The 15,496-nt window shown below is 45.1% G+C and overlaps 2 protein-coding genes across 2 annotated transcripts in view; both read right to left on the minus strand.

The window, feature by feature from the left end:
* Positions 1 to 5,185: 5,185 nt before the first annotated feature.
* Positions 5,186 to 10,679, minus strand: PLAC8 (placenta associated 8). The gene is made up of 3 exons (XM_063135172.1): positions 10,576 to 10,679; positions 8,210 to 8,334; positions 5,186 to 5,400 (listed from the first exon to the last, which is right to left on the minus strand). Exons 1-3 carry the CDS (start codon positions 10,676 to 10,678, stop codon positions 5,296 to 5,298), a joined length of 333 nt encoding a protein of 110 aa, XP_062991242.1. The 5' UTR covers position 10,679; the 3' UTR covers positions 5,186 to 5,295.
* Positions 5,313 to 15,496, minus strand: part of LOC134404471 (placenta-specific gene 8 protein-like) — a 64,774-nt gene continuing 54,590 nt past the window's right edge. The window contains exon 4 of the mRNA XM_063135170.1: positions 5,313 to 5,400. The gene's annotated coding sequence lies outside the window, so the exon portion shown is untranslated. The remainder of the gene's footprint in view (positions 5,401 to 15,496) is intronic.

Consider the following 15,496-nt stretch of genomic DNA (forward strand, 5'->3'; position numbering starts at 1 on the left):
GGACCAGGAAGAAAGCAAGTACAAGGAAGTTGCCTGAAACTCTAACCAAGGCTATATTAATTTTACGGTTCTGGTGTGGGGAGACTTTGGGGCCTTCACTCTGCGAAGCAACCTTGGGATTTTGTGGGAAACTTCTGGTGAAATTCAGAACGGGAGAAGATAGGATATTTATAGACAGGGATGGAGCTTCATGGCACTTTACCCTCCCCATATCTAGGGGAAGCAGAATGCATTATTCAAAATTTTGCAAATAAATAAATCTGCTTAATTCATGTGGCCCTTAGAATTTGGCACACCATGATGCACAATTTTGAGATTTAATATAACATGTGAGTTCAGGTCTGATCCTATCAGTAAGTTATCCATTTTTCTTCTAAACATTTCCCTGAAAACCCCAAGCCCTATGCTACTCCTTCCCATCTGTGTATTTAGAGTTGGTTCTTATAGGTGTATTCACAAACAGTGAAGGCCAGCATTTTTATTTATGTTTTGCTACTATCAGAAGTTAACAATGCACAATCGTTGCTTTGCGCAGTAGCTGTACAGTTTGTACTTTTTTGCTGATAACACTTTTCCAACGCTGTGGGAAACCTTCTTGCTGCCAAGAGATAAATAGGGGGTGATGAGTGTGTGCTCTTTCTGATAGTTTTATTGCTCAGTGCGACTTCCTCTTTAAAATCCTGAGCAAGTTGGCCTGTTACCTCTTCTCTGCATCCATTTCCTATCAATTCTATCATTCTTTCGCTCAACTGGACTTTAGTCATATTGGTACTTTTGAATCTGTTTAGTGTGTAGGTTCTTGCTGGACCAAACCCAGATTTAAGACACTAATCTATTCTCTCATTTCCTCCAGAGGCAGAATGCACAGGTGGGAATCTTTGTCACCTACCTGTGTATACGTGTACACACAGCATTCAGAGCTGACTTATTCTGACCTTATGTGTAACCTCCTGGCATAAGGTCGTGTTAAGAATCAACACATAGCCTTCAGGATCCACAAAGTTCTTCATTAGCATAAATTAATATTCAGGGCACAAAGAGGTAGTAAAAGTTGTTCCAGGTCCACTTCAGATTTCACTCTGCATATATCTGAGTGCTGATCAAAAGGAATATCTACTTAAGAACAAATCTAAAGTTTTCCTGATACAGCCATTTCCTCCACATGTTTTCTGCCTAACCCTGGTTGTACAATCCTTGGTGCAGAACTTCATCTGTGTTGCTTCTATTATTCCATACAGCAACACAAACATCAAAGGCATTCATAAAAGTGAATGATACATTCATTTTTATGAATGCAAAACAAAGCAAATACATTCATAAAAATGAATGATAATCTTAGCCTTTGTGTTGATAATGCCAAGTGTAGAAAGGTAAGAGACTGAAGAAGAAATTGGTAGAAATACTACTTTTGTTTAACTACATCTCTATCTCAGGAAGCATTTTGAGGTGAGAAGCTCAATTTATTAATTTAACTTTTGTTAATTTCTTGATTTTATTTCATGATAAAATCTCTAGTACAAAATCATATATTCAAGAATAAGCTTTACTGAGCAGTGTACATTATTTTCTCATTAAAACTATCCAGTGTATCTGCTATTTGAGTAGGAATCAAGTATCGGGATTTAACTTTCTCATGATGATAAACCCATTGTGTGCAGAGAACTCTAGGAGAAGCCTTTCTGAAACATAGGCAGATCTGAAAGAGAAAAATCAACATTCAGAAGGGAGAAAACACTTCAAATGCATGTTTGTGAGCAAGCATGTTTTGGGAACTTTGTTGGGGGAAGGTAGTTGAGAAGAACAGAAAGGTGGTAGGTGAGAAAAGGTTTAAGAGCTCCATCGCTTCTCCACTCCCATAGCTATTGGTGTAATATGTACTTTAGTCCTGAATAATGAGTTTGTGTTGTCAGCTGACCTGTCAGTGCACATAAAACAGCAGGAGTAAAAAGTTGATAGTTATGAAGAAGGAGAAATGGCTGATAAGTATTTATTGGGTCAGGAAGAAGGACAGTTATATTGTGGTGGCATTTGTCTTAGGTCAGTTCATAGAATCATAGAATAGCAGAGTTGAAAGGGGCCTACAAGGCCATCGAGCCCAACCCCCTGCTCAGTGCAGGAATCCACCCTAAAGCATCCCTGACAGATGGTTGTCCAGGTGCCTCTTGAAGGCCTCTAGTGTGGGAGAGCCCACAACCTCCCTAGGTAACTGCAATCATTGCAGATATCACACATCGCATAGTTAAATTATGGAATTCAATACCACAAGATGTAGTGATGGCTTTAAAAGGGGGTTGGATAAATTGCTGGAGGAGAAGGCTATCAATGGCCACCAGCCCTGATGGTTATGTGCTACCTCCGGTATCGGAGGCAGTAAGCCTGTGTGCACCAGTTGCTGGGGAACATGGGTGGGAGGGTGCTGTTGCACCATGTCCTGCTTTGTTGGTCCCCGGTCAACAGCTGGTTGTTGGCCACTGTGTGAATAGAATGCTGGATTAGATGGATCCTTGGTCTGATTCAGTGTGGCACTTCTGATGTTTTTATGTTCTTACCAAGCTCAAATAGTGTGGAAGGAGAGGGGGCTTTAAGAGAGGTATTTGGGGGGTGGGGTGGAGGGCTTCCCTCTCTATTGAGCCTGCTATTCAATCTGGTAGCTATAGGATTTTAGAGACACACCTGTATAAACAGTGATAGCACCTGAATGGAAGTTGAAGCATACTGAGGCCATCGAAGCTCATTCAAGGCATTTTGCTGCATGAGGCAAGGGCCTAGATGGCACCTTCCCTCCCATTCCATGTAGAAAAGTTGACTGGACAGGCAAACCTTACATCAATACTGGCAATGGGTCAGTGTCCTCCACTGGATCTGAGGGCTTAGAAGGCACTGGACAGTGGGTAGCACGCACAGCTCCTAAGAACTCGCTGCTGCTTTTCACCCTCAGCATCTGTCACCTGAGGAAGCTGCCTCACTTTGCCTAATTGCACAGCCACCCCTGCATGGTATAAATGGGATCTGGAAAGCAAAACCCAGCAAGGGCCAATGTGGTGCAGTGCTTAGTGTGTTGAACTGGGATGTTGGAGATCTGGTCCCCACTTGTCCATGAAGCTCGCTGGGTTACTTTGGGCCAGTCTCTCAGCTTATCCAACTCACAGGGTTATTGTGAGGATAAAATGGAGAGAAGAAAGATCGTGTAAGAACATAAGAGCCATTCTGGATCAGACCAAGGGAGGTAGCACGTAGCCATCAGGACTAGTAGCCATTGATAGCATCTCTGGAAATTTATCCAATCCCCTTTTAAAGCCATCTAAATTGGTGGCCATCACTCCATCGTGCTAGTGAGTTCCATAATTTAACTATGCGCTGTGTGAAGAAGTACTTCCTTTTATTTGTCCTGGATCTCCCACCCATCAGCTTCATGGGATGACCCCGGGTTCTAGTATTTTGAAAGAGGGAGAAAAATGTCTCCCCGTCCACATCCTCCGCACCATGCATCATTTTGTACTCCTCTATCATGTCTCCCCTTAGCCTCCTTTTCTCCAAGCTAAACAATCCCAGTTGATGTAACCTTCCATCCATTTCTGCACTTTTCCCAGCTCTATAATATCTTTTTTTAGGTGTGGTGACCAGAACTATACACAGTATTCTAAGTGTGGTCACACCATAGGTTTGTATAAAGGCAGTATTACTGGCAGTTTTTATTCTTAATTCGTTTCCATGCCTAACATGGAGTTTGTCTTCTTTACAGCGGCTGCACACTGGGTTGACATATTCATCCAGCTGCCTTATGTTTTTTTTGTAGAAGGAAAAAAGGCAGGATGTAGATATAACAAAAAATCTCGGGGTTGCGCTGTATGCACGCTTTCCCTCCTTTCCTTCTAAGGAGATTATCTCTTTTTGGAGCAGAGCTTGTGAAAAACAGGATACTCACATTTTGCAGCCTCCTGGTTTAGGTATAGAGGAAAGAGTCCCAAGGAGAATTTCCTGTCAAAGAGGTTTAAACTAGGGCTGTGCTCCGCTTCGCTTCAGAGAAGCGTTAGCGGAGTGGCCTGATTCGCCTTCGGCAAAGGCGGAGATGAATCAGGTCGGGGGGCTGCGGATCGAGGCAAAGCGGTTCACCTCGATCCGGAGCTCCAGACGCAGATTAGTGGGGGAAGGGGGACTCACCTGGCACAGTCCATGCAGCGATGGCAATGGAGCCTGGTAAGGGGGGAGGGGGGCTTACCTGCCTCCGTTGCGGTCCATTGCGGGCTTCAACTGAGGCCCCGGCTTGAAGCCGGAAGAGGCCATGGCCTTCTCTTCCAGCTTCAACCGGGGCCTCAATTGAAGACCGTGACGGACTGTGACGAAGGCTGGTAAGGGGGCGGGGGGGGGGGGGGGGTTGGCTTACCTGGCGGCGGATCTCGCTCCGCAGAGCGAAGCAGAGGACGGGCAGATCGACCCAAACCAGTTCAGGCCCGATCCGGAAGTTCTAGATCGGGCCACGACCAGTTTGGGGGGGTCATAGAATCATAGAATAGCAGTTGGAAGGGGCCTACAAGGCCATCGAGTCCAACCCCCTGCTCAAGTCCGTGCACAGCCCTAGTTTAAACGCACTGAGAAGAGAGTGTCAGTGGAGAAAATGGAAGAGAGTTAGTAGCTTCATGGAAGTGTTGAGAAAGTATAAACATCTTCCTTCTTCCAGAAATAGCTGTATTTTTCATCTGGGACAATGCAGGTATGTGGGGTGGAATACTAGAGAACGTCCCTAAACCTCCTTGTGTTCAATAGGATCTTCTCCCTAGAAAGGGTATTTAGGGTGGATTCCTTATATTTTAGCAAAATACCCACAGCAATGGTAGGCAGAGTCTGGGTCTGAGGAAACGCTTGTTGTGTTGCAAGGATCTTCAGTAGGTGATCCCCTGTGAGATGCTCTAGTGAGGGCCATGTCACACAATGCTGGAGGTAGAGGGCAAATTTTGCCTACACTGCAGCAGTATACTCAAGTACAACCCCTGTTTTTCCCACGGATGTTACACCAACAATTCACTTTGATAGGAGAAGGTAAAGGAATCTCTATTGCTTCCAACCACTACGAATTAAGCTAGTTTTTATCTGCATTGCTCCAATCTAATTTCTCTTTTCTTGGACGATACTCGAGTGAGAATTCTGGAAAGTATTTTTTAAAAATTATTTTTAGACTAGTCTGCACTTAAGGAGTTTGCCACTGAATAATAGGAGAAGTGGGTCAATTAACTCCATATGGCGATTCTACACGGGTTTCTCCAATCATAAACCCTGCAAGCAAAACTAACAACCTTCCTAGAAGATTCCCAGTTCTCGTCTTCTCTTGATGTCTCTCCTGAGTTGGCAAAGGGCACAAAGAGGGCAACACAGGACAGTGCAGAAGTCATCGCAGAGGGATCCCTGTTAAAAGAGAAACAAAGAAAAGCATTATATATGGATGTAAAGTGCTTTTGACCAGCAGGCTTGTTCACAGCCACAACCCATATCTAAAGAAAGCGACCAAACACGTGCCTTGGTTACATCCAGATTAGATTACTGTAATGTGTTCTATGCGGGGCTCCCCTTGAAGATGATTTGGAAACTACAACTGATATAGAATGTGGCAACTAGAACACTTGTGAGAGCTATGTGTTCACATGATATTATTCCTATTCCATATCATTCACATTGGCTGACTGCTGAGGTGCTGGTATTGGCATTTAAAGGTCTAAATGATTTGGGACAGCATTACCTGAAGGTTTGCCTACACCATATGAGCCTGCCTAAGAATTCAAATCAGTGTCAGAGGCCCCATTGATCTGGGCTTTCTCAATGTTGGCTCCACTCCTTTGCAGTTCCCTCCCTGGGGAGAACCTTATTTATGATTAGGATGGCCAGGTGTCCTCTTTTACAGAGGACAGTCCTCTCTTTGAAGGGCTGCCAGAGGACCGTCTTCTCTTTGAGGATATCCTCTACTTAAAGGGTTGTCCTGTCCCATTCCAGTCATTATTCAAATGTTTTCCAAATCACTGTTCTCTTTTATCCTCTTTTTTGGTGTTGCATTTTCTCTAATCGGCCAATACCTAAGTGACTACCCTATGTCCCGTAAGAGTTTTTATTACTGATTTAGTGCGGAATGGGTCATATTTTTCTTTTCATCTGCGTTATCCCCAAAAGCTCACTTAGTAACTCGGGATGAATAGCACTTCAGATGCCATTGCTTTCAGAGTCAGGGCCAATGTCATGCAATCGCACTGCCTCATTCCCAGAATTTTTCAAGGGTTCAGGTGACCCTCGTAACCCTTCATCGGTAACCATGCCATGCTTTCCCACTGCTGTTTTCACCCTTTTTCCTTTCACAAAGAAAACGGTTGAGGAAGAAAAAAAGACCCAAATAGCAGCATTAAGTCTTTTGGTAGTACTAGGAGTCCTCTGCCTGGAAGCATCTGAAAAAAGAGATGCATCATTCCAGAAGTGTCACATCTCCAGCTGGTAATTCGATGAGAAATTGATAGATATCCAATAGTAGTGAAAGAGGTGTTGTTGTTTTTGTAAACACCTCAGCTATATATGTATTCAAAGGGCATGTCTACATCATTCATTTATCCTGGGGTCAGCTCGAGGTCGTCCCTGTGCATCCAAATGACATAAGGGATCCCGGGGTCAACCGGGGACAACCACTCACTTTCCCCGGGATAAAATGATCTACTTTTATCATGTTTGTTCCTGCGATCCCGGGACAACCCCGAGGACCGCAGGCAGTGTGGCATGGGCTCCCGGGTCCCCCCTCCTTCCGCGAGTAAAGTCGCAGCAAATGGGTACAGAGCTGGGGGGGGTCTCCGTGCCCATCTGGGGTGGTGGGGATAGCACTTTCGCCATCCCCAGAATGGCTGCTAGCACTTTTCAGTGCCGAGGTGTTTTTTGTGGAGGGTTTGCACTTATATTTTGCGCAGGATTGGGGCCACGCAATTGTGTGACTGCCTCCTGCTTCAAAAAAAACCCCACACGCTGCACCGTCCGGAATGTCCCTCTTTACTTCTGGGATATCGCGCTGGCGTGTGCACCCTGGGGGAGGATCCCGGAAGCAGGAAAGCTCAGGATCCTCCCCCCTCCCTCCTGGAAGGCTCATAGGTGTAGATGAGCCCAAAATTGCCCATTTCAGTTGCAGTTGCACTTGCACTGAGGACATTCTCCCAGGGCTGGCTCAAACCCAGAGCTGGACCTGATATTTACTCAGAAATAACCCTTACTGTAGTCAGTGGTGTTTCCTCCCAGGTAAATGTGCCCAAGATCATAGTAAAACTGAGTTCACTGTCTTTCTCCCTAGGGAATCTTGGGAACTATAGTTCAGTAAAGGGAAATTAAGAAATTCTCAGCACCCTCAAAATCCCCACAATTCTCAGGGAGGGGGGAGGGGACACACCATGACAACGTGGTATAAAATCAAATGCAAGTGCATAGTGTTGATATGTGCAAAGCAAAGAACGTGATATCTTCTAATGAAAAGGAAAAAAAGCAGAGGAGCTTTTGAGTCCCTATTTCTGCCTGGAGGAGGGCTTTGTGAAAGGCAAGCAAGAGACATACATTTTGTATAAAAGAATAGTAGATTCAAACAGCAAAAAGCAGGCAGAAAGGGTGGAATAGGATCACTGGTAGATCTCTGGGTGATCTTGCAATGGGTTAGCAAGGGCATCTGGCTCCTAGCTGCTTAACAATCACAACGGCAACAACACAACTTCTTCCCGCTGAGCCAGTGGAGGCTGGTGGCCCCAATTTCAGTGGGGGTGTATATCCATTCTGGGTTTCAGGCAGAAGCAAACAGAACTCTAAAGGAGCTTGCCAGGGTACTGAAAATGGAAATAGGTTCAGCACCTTGGGATAGCTTCTTTAGAGTTCTGGCTGGTTCTGACTGAAACCTAGAATGGATTTACAGTCCCACCAAAATTGGAGCCACCAGCCTCCACTGTTAGTAAAACCAAGGAAGCTTTGGAGTGCAGCAGACGAGGGTGGACTTTTGTGGGAAAGGACTGGGAGCTGAGCGCTAGGACTGAAAACGAACCCCTGGAATGATCGTGTGCTCAGAGGCACAATGTTCCTTCATTCTAAGTATGTGTCTGTCTCCCTGAGCCACTTTTCGCACCTGGTTCTGACTGGTCAGTCTTGGGGTTCTGGTAACAGCAGCCCCACAAGCCTAATGTCTGCTCACCTCTGTGTAAGATAACTCACTTACCGGGATGCCGTATCTTGTCCTGTAGACAGACCTTATTGCCATGCTTGTGCCACAGAGGCAACATTCGTTCATGTCTGCGGCCACTTGGCAGCCCAAACACTGGAAGCAAAACATTCCACAGAAACCTATTTAAAGGAAAGGCAGAGGATTAAAAGCCTTGGTAGGACATCACCCAGCAGATCAGTGTAGTACTGATAATGACTAAATAACAAGCCTTTTTTTAAAAAAAGTACAGATAGGGCTCTTGTGAGCATCTGAGTGGGTCCGTGAGGGCAGCTGTCACAGACCCAGTCAGGAGCCCCTGCTGAAATTGCGCACTTTCCTCCTCTGCAGGTAACCCTTGCATCAATGGGGCCTTTAAAGCCCCCATTGGCCTGGGGAAGGGGGGTTACATGTGATTTCCCAAGGCTCCGGAAATTGCACACTTCACCCTTTCATGCCAACGGCGGCCACCGTTAACGAGGAGGGGAGAAATGCACAATTTCAGCAGTGGCTGCTGAGCGTATGGTGAGTGCTCAGCAGAGGCTCACACACCCTGGCGCACGGGGGAGCACCTGCTGAGCGAGCATTGATCAATTTCACCCATCCCTACCTACACATCCAAAATCCTAACACATCTTATAAAAGGGAGAGGGCCTTTTCAGTGGTGGCCCCACAATTATGGAATGATCTCCCCTACGAGGCTCGCCTGGCACCAACATTGTTATCTTTTCGGCGCCAGGTCAAGACTTTCCTCTTCTCTCAGGCATTTAACAGCCTATGTTGAGTTTAACTGACCCAGAATAGGGTATTGTATGTAATCTGGTTTTATGCTTTTTATTTTGTATATCGGTTTTTAATATTCAGTGTTTAAATCTTTGTAAACTGCTTAGAGAGCTTTGGCTATGGGGCGCTATATAAATGTAATAAATAATAAGAATAAGAATACAATAGTGTAAGGCTTATTATTAGAGATCTAACAAACTGATTTTGCTCATTTTTGTTTTAACTGGAAGCTTGAGCAGTGGGGAGATGCAAAAATTGTTGAAAGTGTGAAAACATCCAAAGCTCAAGCTTCAATAGCCATTAATTTCCTTCACAACAAACAGGAAGGGCAGCCCCTCCACCAGCAGCATGATGGACAGCCCTGCTAGGCCAATCAGTGTGGTGTGAAGGTAGCTGTTGCCGCTAGTAGGGAGGAGGAAGGGGACAGAGGTGGCCAATCGGGGCATGCGAGGGAGGGGAGGGGCCCATGCCACATGCAAATTTTGGAGGGGGGAATTCACTATGTATGAACCACATTTGCATTATTCATCAGCCGCTCTGTGGTGAGGTGACTGAAAGGCAAAAAGCAGGAAAGAAGCAGCACTAATAGTGCCGATGGCGACATGACCTTTACACTAGTCCTTGAAAAAAGAAGGCGGATCTGGAATTTACTCCCCTCCCATCGTGAAAAATTACTTTGCTTCCTTTCTTTTTCCAAGCTAACAATCCATTGCTTTGACAGGTTTTGGGCTAAGTCATGGTGAAACTGACTCCTAAAATTGATTCCTATAGGATGTAGGAGCGTTCTTTTTAGATTCTCAAAGGTTTTTGAATGACCTATGAATTTGTATTACTGACTATTAGACACAACAGCTACACAAAGAAAAAAGAAAATCTGTTTGCCGAATGATGGGGACCAGTCCCAGGAAGTGGCTTGGTCTCCATCATGGCCCGCTTGTCACTTTGTCAGGGTCATCTGGCTGGTTGCTTTTGGACACAACATGCTGGACCAGAGGAGCCCTGCCTTCTTTTGTATCTGGTCAAGAGGGCAGGGCTCCTGCAGCTTTAACTGTTGTGATGAAGAGGGAATTTCACCAGGTGCTGCATGCACACAAATGACACCTGCTGAAATTCCCTTTTCTATACAACTGTTAAAGACACAGGAGCCCTGTCCTCCTTTCCATAGGGTCACCCAACGGGAACAGGCATTGTATTTTGCCTTTATTAAGCAAAAAGCAAATACAGAAGGAAGTAAAAAAATGTAAGTAACAACAAGAACTGAGAGTGGAGTCTTTAGTTGCAGCCCATTATAAAGACTAAAAAACTAACCCTGACATTTCCCTAGTTAATTGTAACACTCCTGGTTGAGAGAGAACTGAGATTTCATAACTATGATGAGCAGGAAGACTATTATAAAAAAGATAGGACATGTGTATTCAGAATTTATATTGTTCTTGCCACTCTCAACCCAATGGGTGCATTCCTTAGTAAACACTCGTAATCTGAATTATAAACAGGAGTTATTTCCATCATGAAATGCTTCCGGTCTGGAACATTTAATTCCACATGCTCAGCTGGAGTCTACCACAACCCTGAAGCCAAATATTTGCACGGTCACTCACATACTCCGCAGTCGCTGCAACAGTCGCACAACTCCGTTTGCCACTGGCCTCTTTGTGGCTGGAGAATCACCACCTGTGGTTGCATCATGACCGGAGGGTTCATTTTGAAGGCCACTGGTTCATGCCGAGAGAAAGAAGAAAGAGAGATTTATTCATTTTTAATGTTTTAATGTTTCTCTTTTAAATGATGAGAGGTTCAAGTCTCAGGTTACTGCTGAATTGGCTGAATATTTTGATCTCAATGAGGGCACTGTGGGTTCCTGTGCCATGGAATATCCAAGGCCAAATCATTGCTTATGCTACATTTAAAAACACACACGAATGGATCCTGTAGGAAAACCTTTGTATAACTCTCTCCCTCTTTTTTAATTTTTTTTTTTGGGGGGGGGAATGGTACACATAATCCTATGAAAGCAATATATGGGGTGTGTTTTATTTCATTTTCATGATGTATTTTCTGTTCTGTTTTGTTATTATTTACAATAAATAAAAATAAAAATAAATAAAACAAATTCATATTGTGAAATTATGATAATAGAGCACAAGGCACATATGTGAGAACTATGAAGGGCCATTCCTCATATTATTTGGGTTTGTGATTTAGAGTGTCTCTACATTAAGTCAAAATAGTATTGCTTACCCAGGACTTTGTGCTTCCTGCTTCTTGGTGCAATTGTTATTATGGGCTGCATTAACTGGGCAGAAATGAGCGACCATGTGGTTTGAACTGAATACTACCCCTCAGTTCACTTCCATTGAGACAGTGCCATCTGGTGGTGGAAGATCCCACTTTCCCCCAGTTATTACCATATTAAAAGTGGTTCTTTTAATAGTAGGATTTCCAGGGGATAGTGCAGGAGGCATCCTGGTTGTTGACGACATCGTATAATAGACCCGCCAACTACTGTGAGTGTCCAATCACAAACATGCAATAAATCACTCATTTAGAGGAGCCCTTGGTATACATTGTCCAGGAGCAGCAATCAATCCTGACACTGATGAGCATACTTATATGATAGGTATGTTTGCCCAGTGATGTAGTGGAGCCAAGATTTACGGGGATGTAGCCTCCACACTCTAAAGGAGCTATCCAAGGTTCTGACTGAAACCTGGAGTGAATTCACTGCCCCCTGACATTGGAGCTGTCAGCCTCCGCTGCCAGCAGCAATCTATTGGTCCTTGTTTTAATGCAAAGTATTTGCGGGGTGTGTGTGTGTGTGTGCTTGGTCCTGAATGGGCAGTTAAGACCCATTCGTTTTACCAAGGACCTGCTCCTGGTGGAGGAAGCAATGCTAGAACTGGTTTGCTGATATGGATCAAAACAGCTGCCTGAATGTTTGGACTCTCCTTGGGGGGGGGGGTGCATGATGAGCGTCTGCACTTCAAAATGTACTCCTGCATCACTGTGTTTGTCTCATTCACACATTTGGTTTTTTTCCCTAATGTATTTTGCAAATGTAATGTGCTATTTAGCTCCTGGCCTTTCCATATGGGCATGAGAGCGCTGATAGGTACATGCATGCCGCTCCCCCGAGTACAAGAAGTCCCCCATTCAGTTCAACGGAAGGAACAGATCCACATTCCCATTGCAGCACTCACACTGCCAACTTTTCCAACAGGCTCTGCTCCTCTGCCTTTAAGAATAGCCTCACCTGATTCTAAGAAATGTAGCAGGTGCTGCTTGCTTTGTCATAGAGGTCACAGAAGGGGCAAAAGTCTCCCTGGCTTCATTCCCCCCCACCCCCACCCGCACATTGGTTGCTATTAAACCACTCGGAAATGACAACCCCAGCAAATTCCCACATTAATAGCCTGGCAATGAACTGCAGTTCCCAGGATGATATTGCTGGTTGGACATGACACTCAAGGACGTCAGAGAGAAAGATTACACGAAGGGCACAGGACACCCAAATGCTTATTGTCACATAAAGTATACAGAAACTATCCCCTCACACCCTGGCAAGATGAATCACCATGCAGATGCCCACCCTGTGCCCTAGGAGCATTGTGCTACCATTTAAAATTTCCCATAATACTGATATACTGCTTACTATAATAAAATCTCTATAAAGAGCCAAGGGTGTAGAACAGCCTTCCTCAACCTGGGGTGCTCCAGATGTGTTGGACTGCATCTCCCAGAATGCCCCAGCTAGCAGAGCTGGCTGGGGCATTCTGGGAATTGTAGTCCAACACATCTGGAGCACCCCAGGTTGAGGAAGGCTGGTGTAGAAGAATGATGAGAAGTTACTTTTTAAGACTGTTTTGCATTCATTGAAGTTTATAAAATGGCTCCAGCATAAGTGGGGGTTTATCCTTTTTTGTTTAACGTGTATGAAGAAAACACAAAAACTCTTTCGAAAGGGGGCTCAAGCCACATTTTAATCTCCATTTTTGAGCCCCAAACACCTTGTTGCTACATGTCTCACAACATCCAGGTTAAATTTGGGAGGTCCTGGGTTTTTTTGGGTTTTTTTAGGGCCAGGGGGGGTTATATAGCTTCAGTTGTCTAGCTCTGTTAACTTCCAAGTTAGATTACTGCAATGCACTCTCCGTGGGGCTGCCTTGAAGATGGTTCAGAAGCTGCGGTTTGTGCAAAATCTGGCTTCCAAATTGATCATGGAGAACAGGAGGTTCGAACATATACAACCGACTCCAGTGTGTATGCAGTGGCTGCCTGTACATGGCTCAGTAGCTAACAGGCAGCCAGTGGAGTTCTCTTAACACTGGTTTTATGCAGGCAGATCTAGGTGTCCCAGTGTTCCGCACAAGCTGCAGCTTCCGAACCACACACACGGGTAGCCCCACATAGAGTGCATTAGGGCTTTGAATGTTAATACCAGCACATTAAATTGTGCCCGGACATGGACGGGCAGCCAGTGCAGCTGGAAAAGTACTGCTGTCACGTGAACTCATTGGCCAGTCCCCATTAACAATCTTACTGCCCTGTTTTGGACCAGCTGAAGTTTCAGGGCTGTTTTCAAAGGCAGCCCCGTGTATAATTCATTGCAGGAATCCAGACAAGAGGTTATCAGAAATGCCTGTCCTAAGACTTGGTTACCAGTAGTAAGAGATTATGCCGGTGTTTTTGCTGTTTCCCCCTGGTGCTTTTGCCTTCACCACCACCTACCATGGGAATGCAGCATCCAAAAGCGTCTTCAGAATTGAATTTGGCCCATGGGCTGAAAGAGGCTTAATACCCCTGCCTTAGTAGTCCTAGATTAGAGAACATTCTTTCACTCTATTTGGAGGTACAGAAGATGCAGAAGAGGTAATACTATGGGAAAGCCTGCACAAGACTGAGCAAATGGAAATGGTCAGAAGAGATATTTCCAAGTAAACATTAACACTGAGTAAATAGGTGGAATTCTCTCCCAGTTTTGTTTTTGTTTTTTTAATGAAAGAGAGATGAAAATTGGGATGAGTTCTCATGAGAGAGATGTCAAATGAGGGCAAATAACAGCCTGCTTTAGGCTTGGAGGGAGAGAGAGAAAGAAAGGAGATAAACTGAAAATGTGCCCTAATGAAAAAGCACAGAAAACAACAAACCAGAGAGAATAAACCTCCAGCAGTCGAGGGCACGAATCCTGTTTTTTCACTGCTGGTGTTCCAGAGGGAATTTTGGCAGGTGCAGCTGATCTGCAGAGGTAAATAAACAGCTGCTTCCTCGTCCAGAATTACCAAGGCACCAGACACCTGACTTCTAGCGCATCTGATCACCCTTAAAGTGCAGCTGCCTAGTAAATCAGGAAATGGTGGCCTAAGCCAAATACTTTCAGCATTTTAAAATTGCAAGATTTGTGGGGAAACGTCTTAGAAAGAAGAAGGGGACTGTTTGAAGGGCTTGTTGCAAATGTGGCAGGGATCCGGTGGTATTTGCTGTAGGACAAGTCTGCAGAATGGAGGGGCCATAGCTCAGTGTGACAGAGCACATGCCTTGCATGCAGGAGGTCTCAGGTTCGATACCGGGCTTCTCCAGGCAGGGCAAGGAAAGAATCTTGCTTAAAACCTTGGAGAGCTTCTGCCGGTCAGTGTTGGCAATACTGGGCTAGATGAACCCATGGTCTGACTCAGAATAAGACAACTCCCTATGTTCTTAATGTCAGCACCAGGGCCCAGATTTAGCCCTCCAAGGGTTCCAATCTGTCTCTCTAGGGTTTCCCAGAAAGTCAAATCCTCTTTCCCCAGCTACGAATTGTTTGGTGGTTTCTTGACTTTTCTGCTGTTTTTCCTCCATTCTAAAAACTTCAAGTGTCTTTCCTTAAGGCCAGTGGAGGCTGGTGGCTCCGATGTCACTGGGGCTACACATCTGCTCCAGGTTTCAGCCAGAACCAGTGATAAACTCTAAAAAGTGCTATCCAAGGTACTGAACCCACATTGAGGATAAGGTTCAGCACGCTGGATAGCTCCTTTTAGGTCTCACCACTTCTGTCTGACTGAAACTCAGAGTGGATTCTCATCTCAAACATATCAGCCCACCATATTAAGAAGCTGATATGTTTGATACGATGTATATACACTGGAACTGTCGGCTTTAGGGCTGTCTATATGTGCCCAAAGCACAGCAGTGCCTGTAAATTTGCACTGCGTCAATTATATGACACAACCCCTGATTTGTAGCCAGCGTGGGGCTTCCCTGAAGGAAAAAAGTCAGGGACTTACCCTGACTCCCCCACCCACCCCATGAGTGAGGTGAGCATGGCTTATTCGCCATCTAGCCTCGCTCTGGAGTTGCGGTGGGTGGATGGCAACCCCTGATTGGTTGCTTCCGCTGTGGCATCAAGATTAGCTGCCACTGTCCCGCAACAGCGAAAGCGCAGGGTTTGAGCTCATTGCAGTGGCAACCCGCCGCCATACAGACAGCCTCTTCCTCTGTCATTTGGTGTGATTGTGCCTTATTTGTTTATATACAGTACATGTCTTT

The sequence above is a fragment of the Elgaria multicarinata genome, chromosome 10 (genome assembly GCF_023053635.1).
Source record: "Elgaria multicarinata webbii isolate HBS135686 ecotype San Diego chromosome 10, rElgMul1.1.pri, whole genome shotgun sequence".
In the NCBI taxonomy this organism is placed as follows: Eukaryota; Metazoa; Chordata; class Lepidosauria; order Squamata; family Anguidae; genus Elgaria; species Elgaria multicarinata.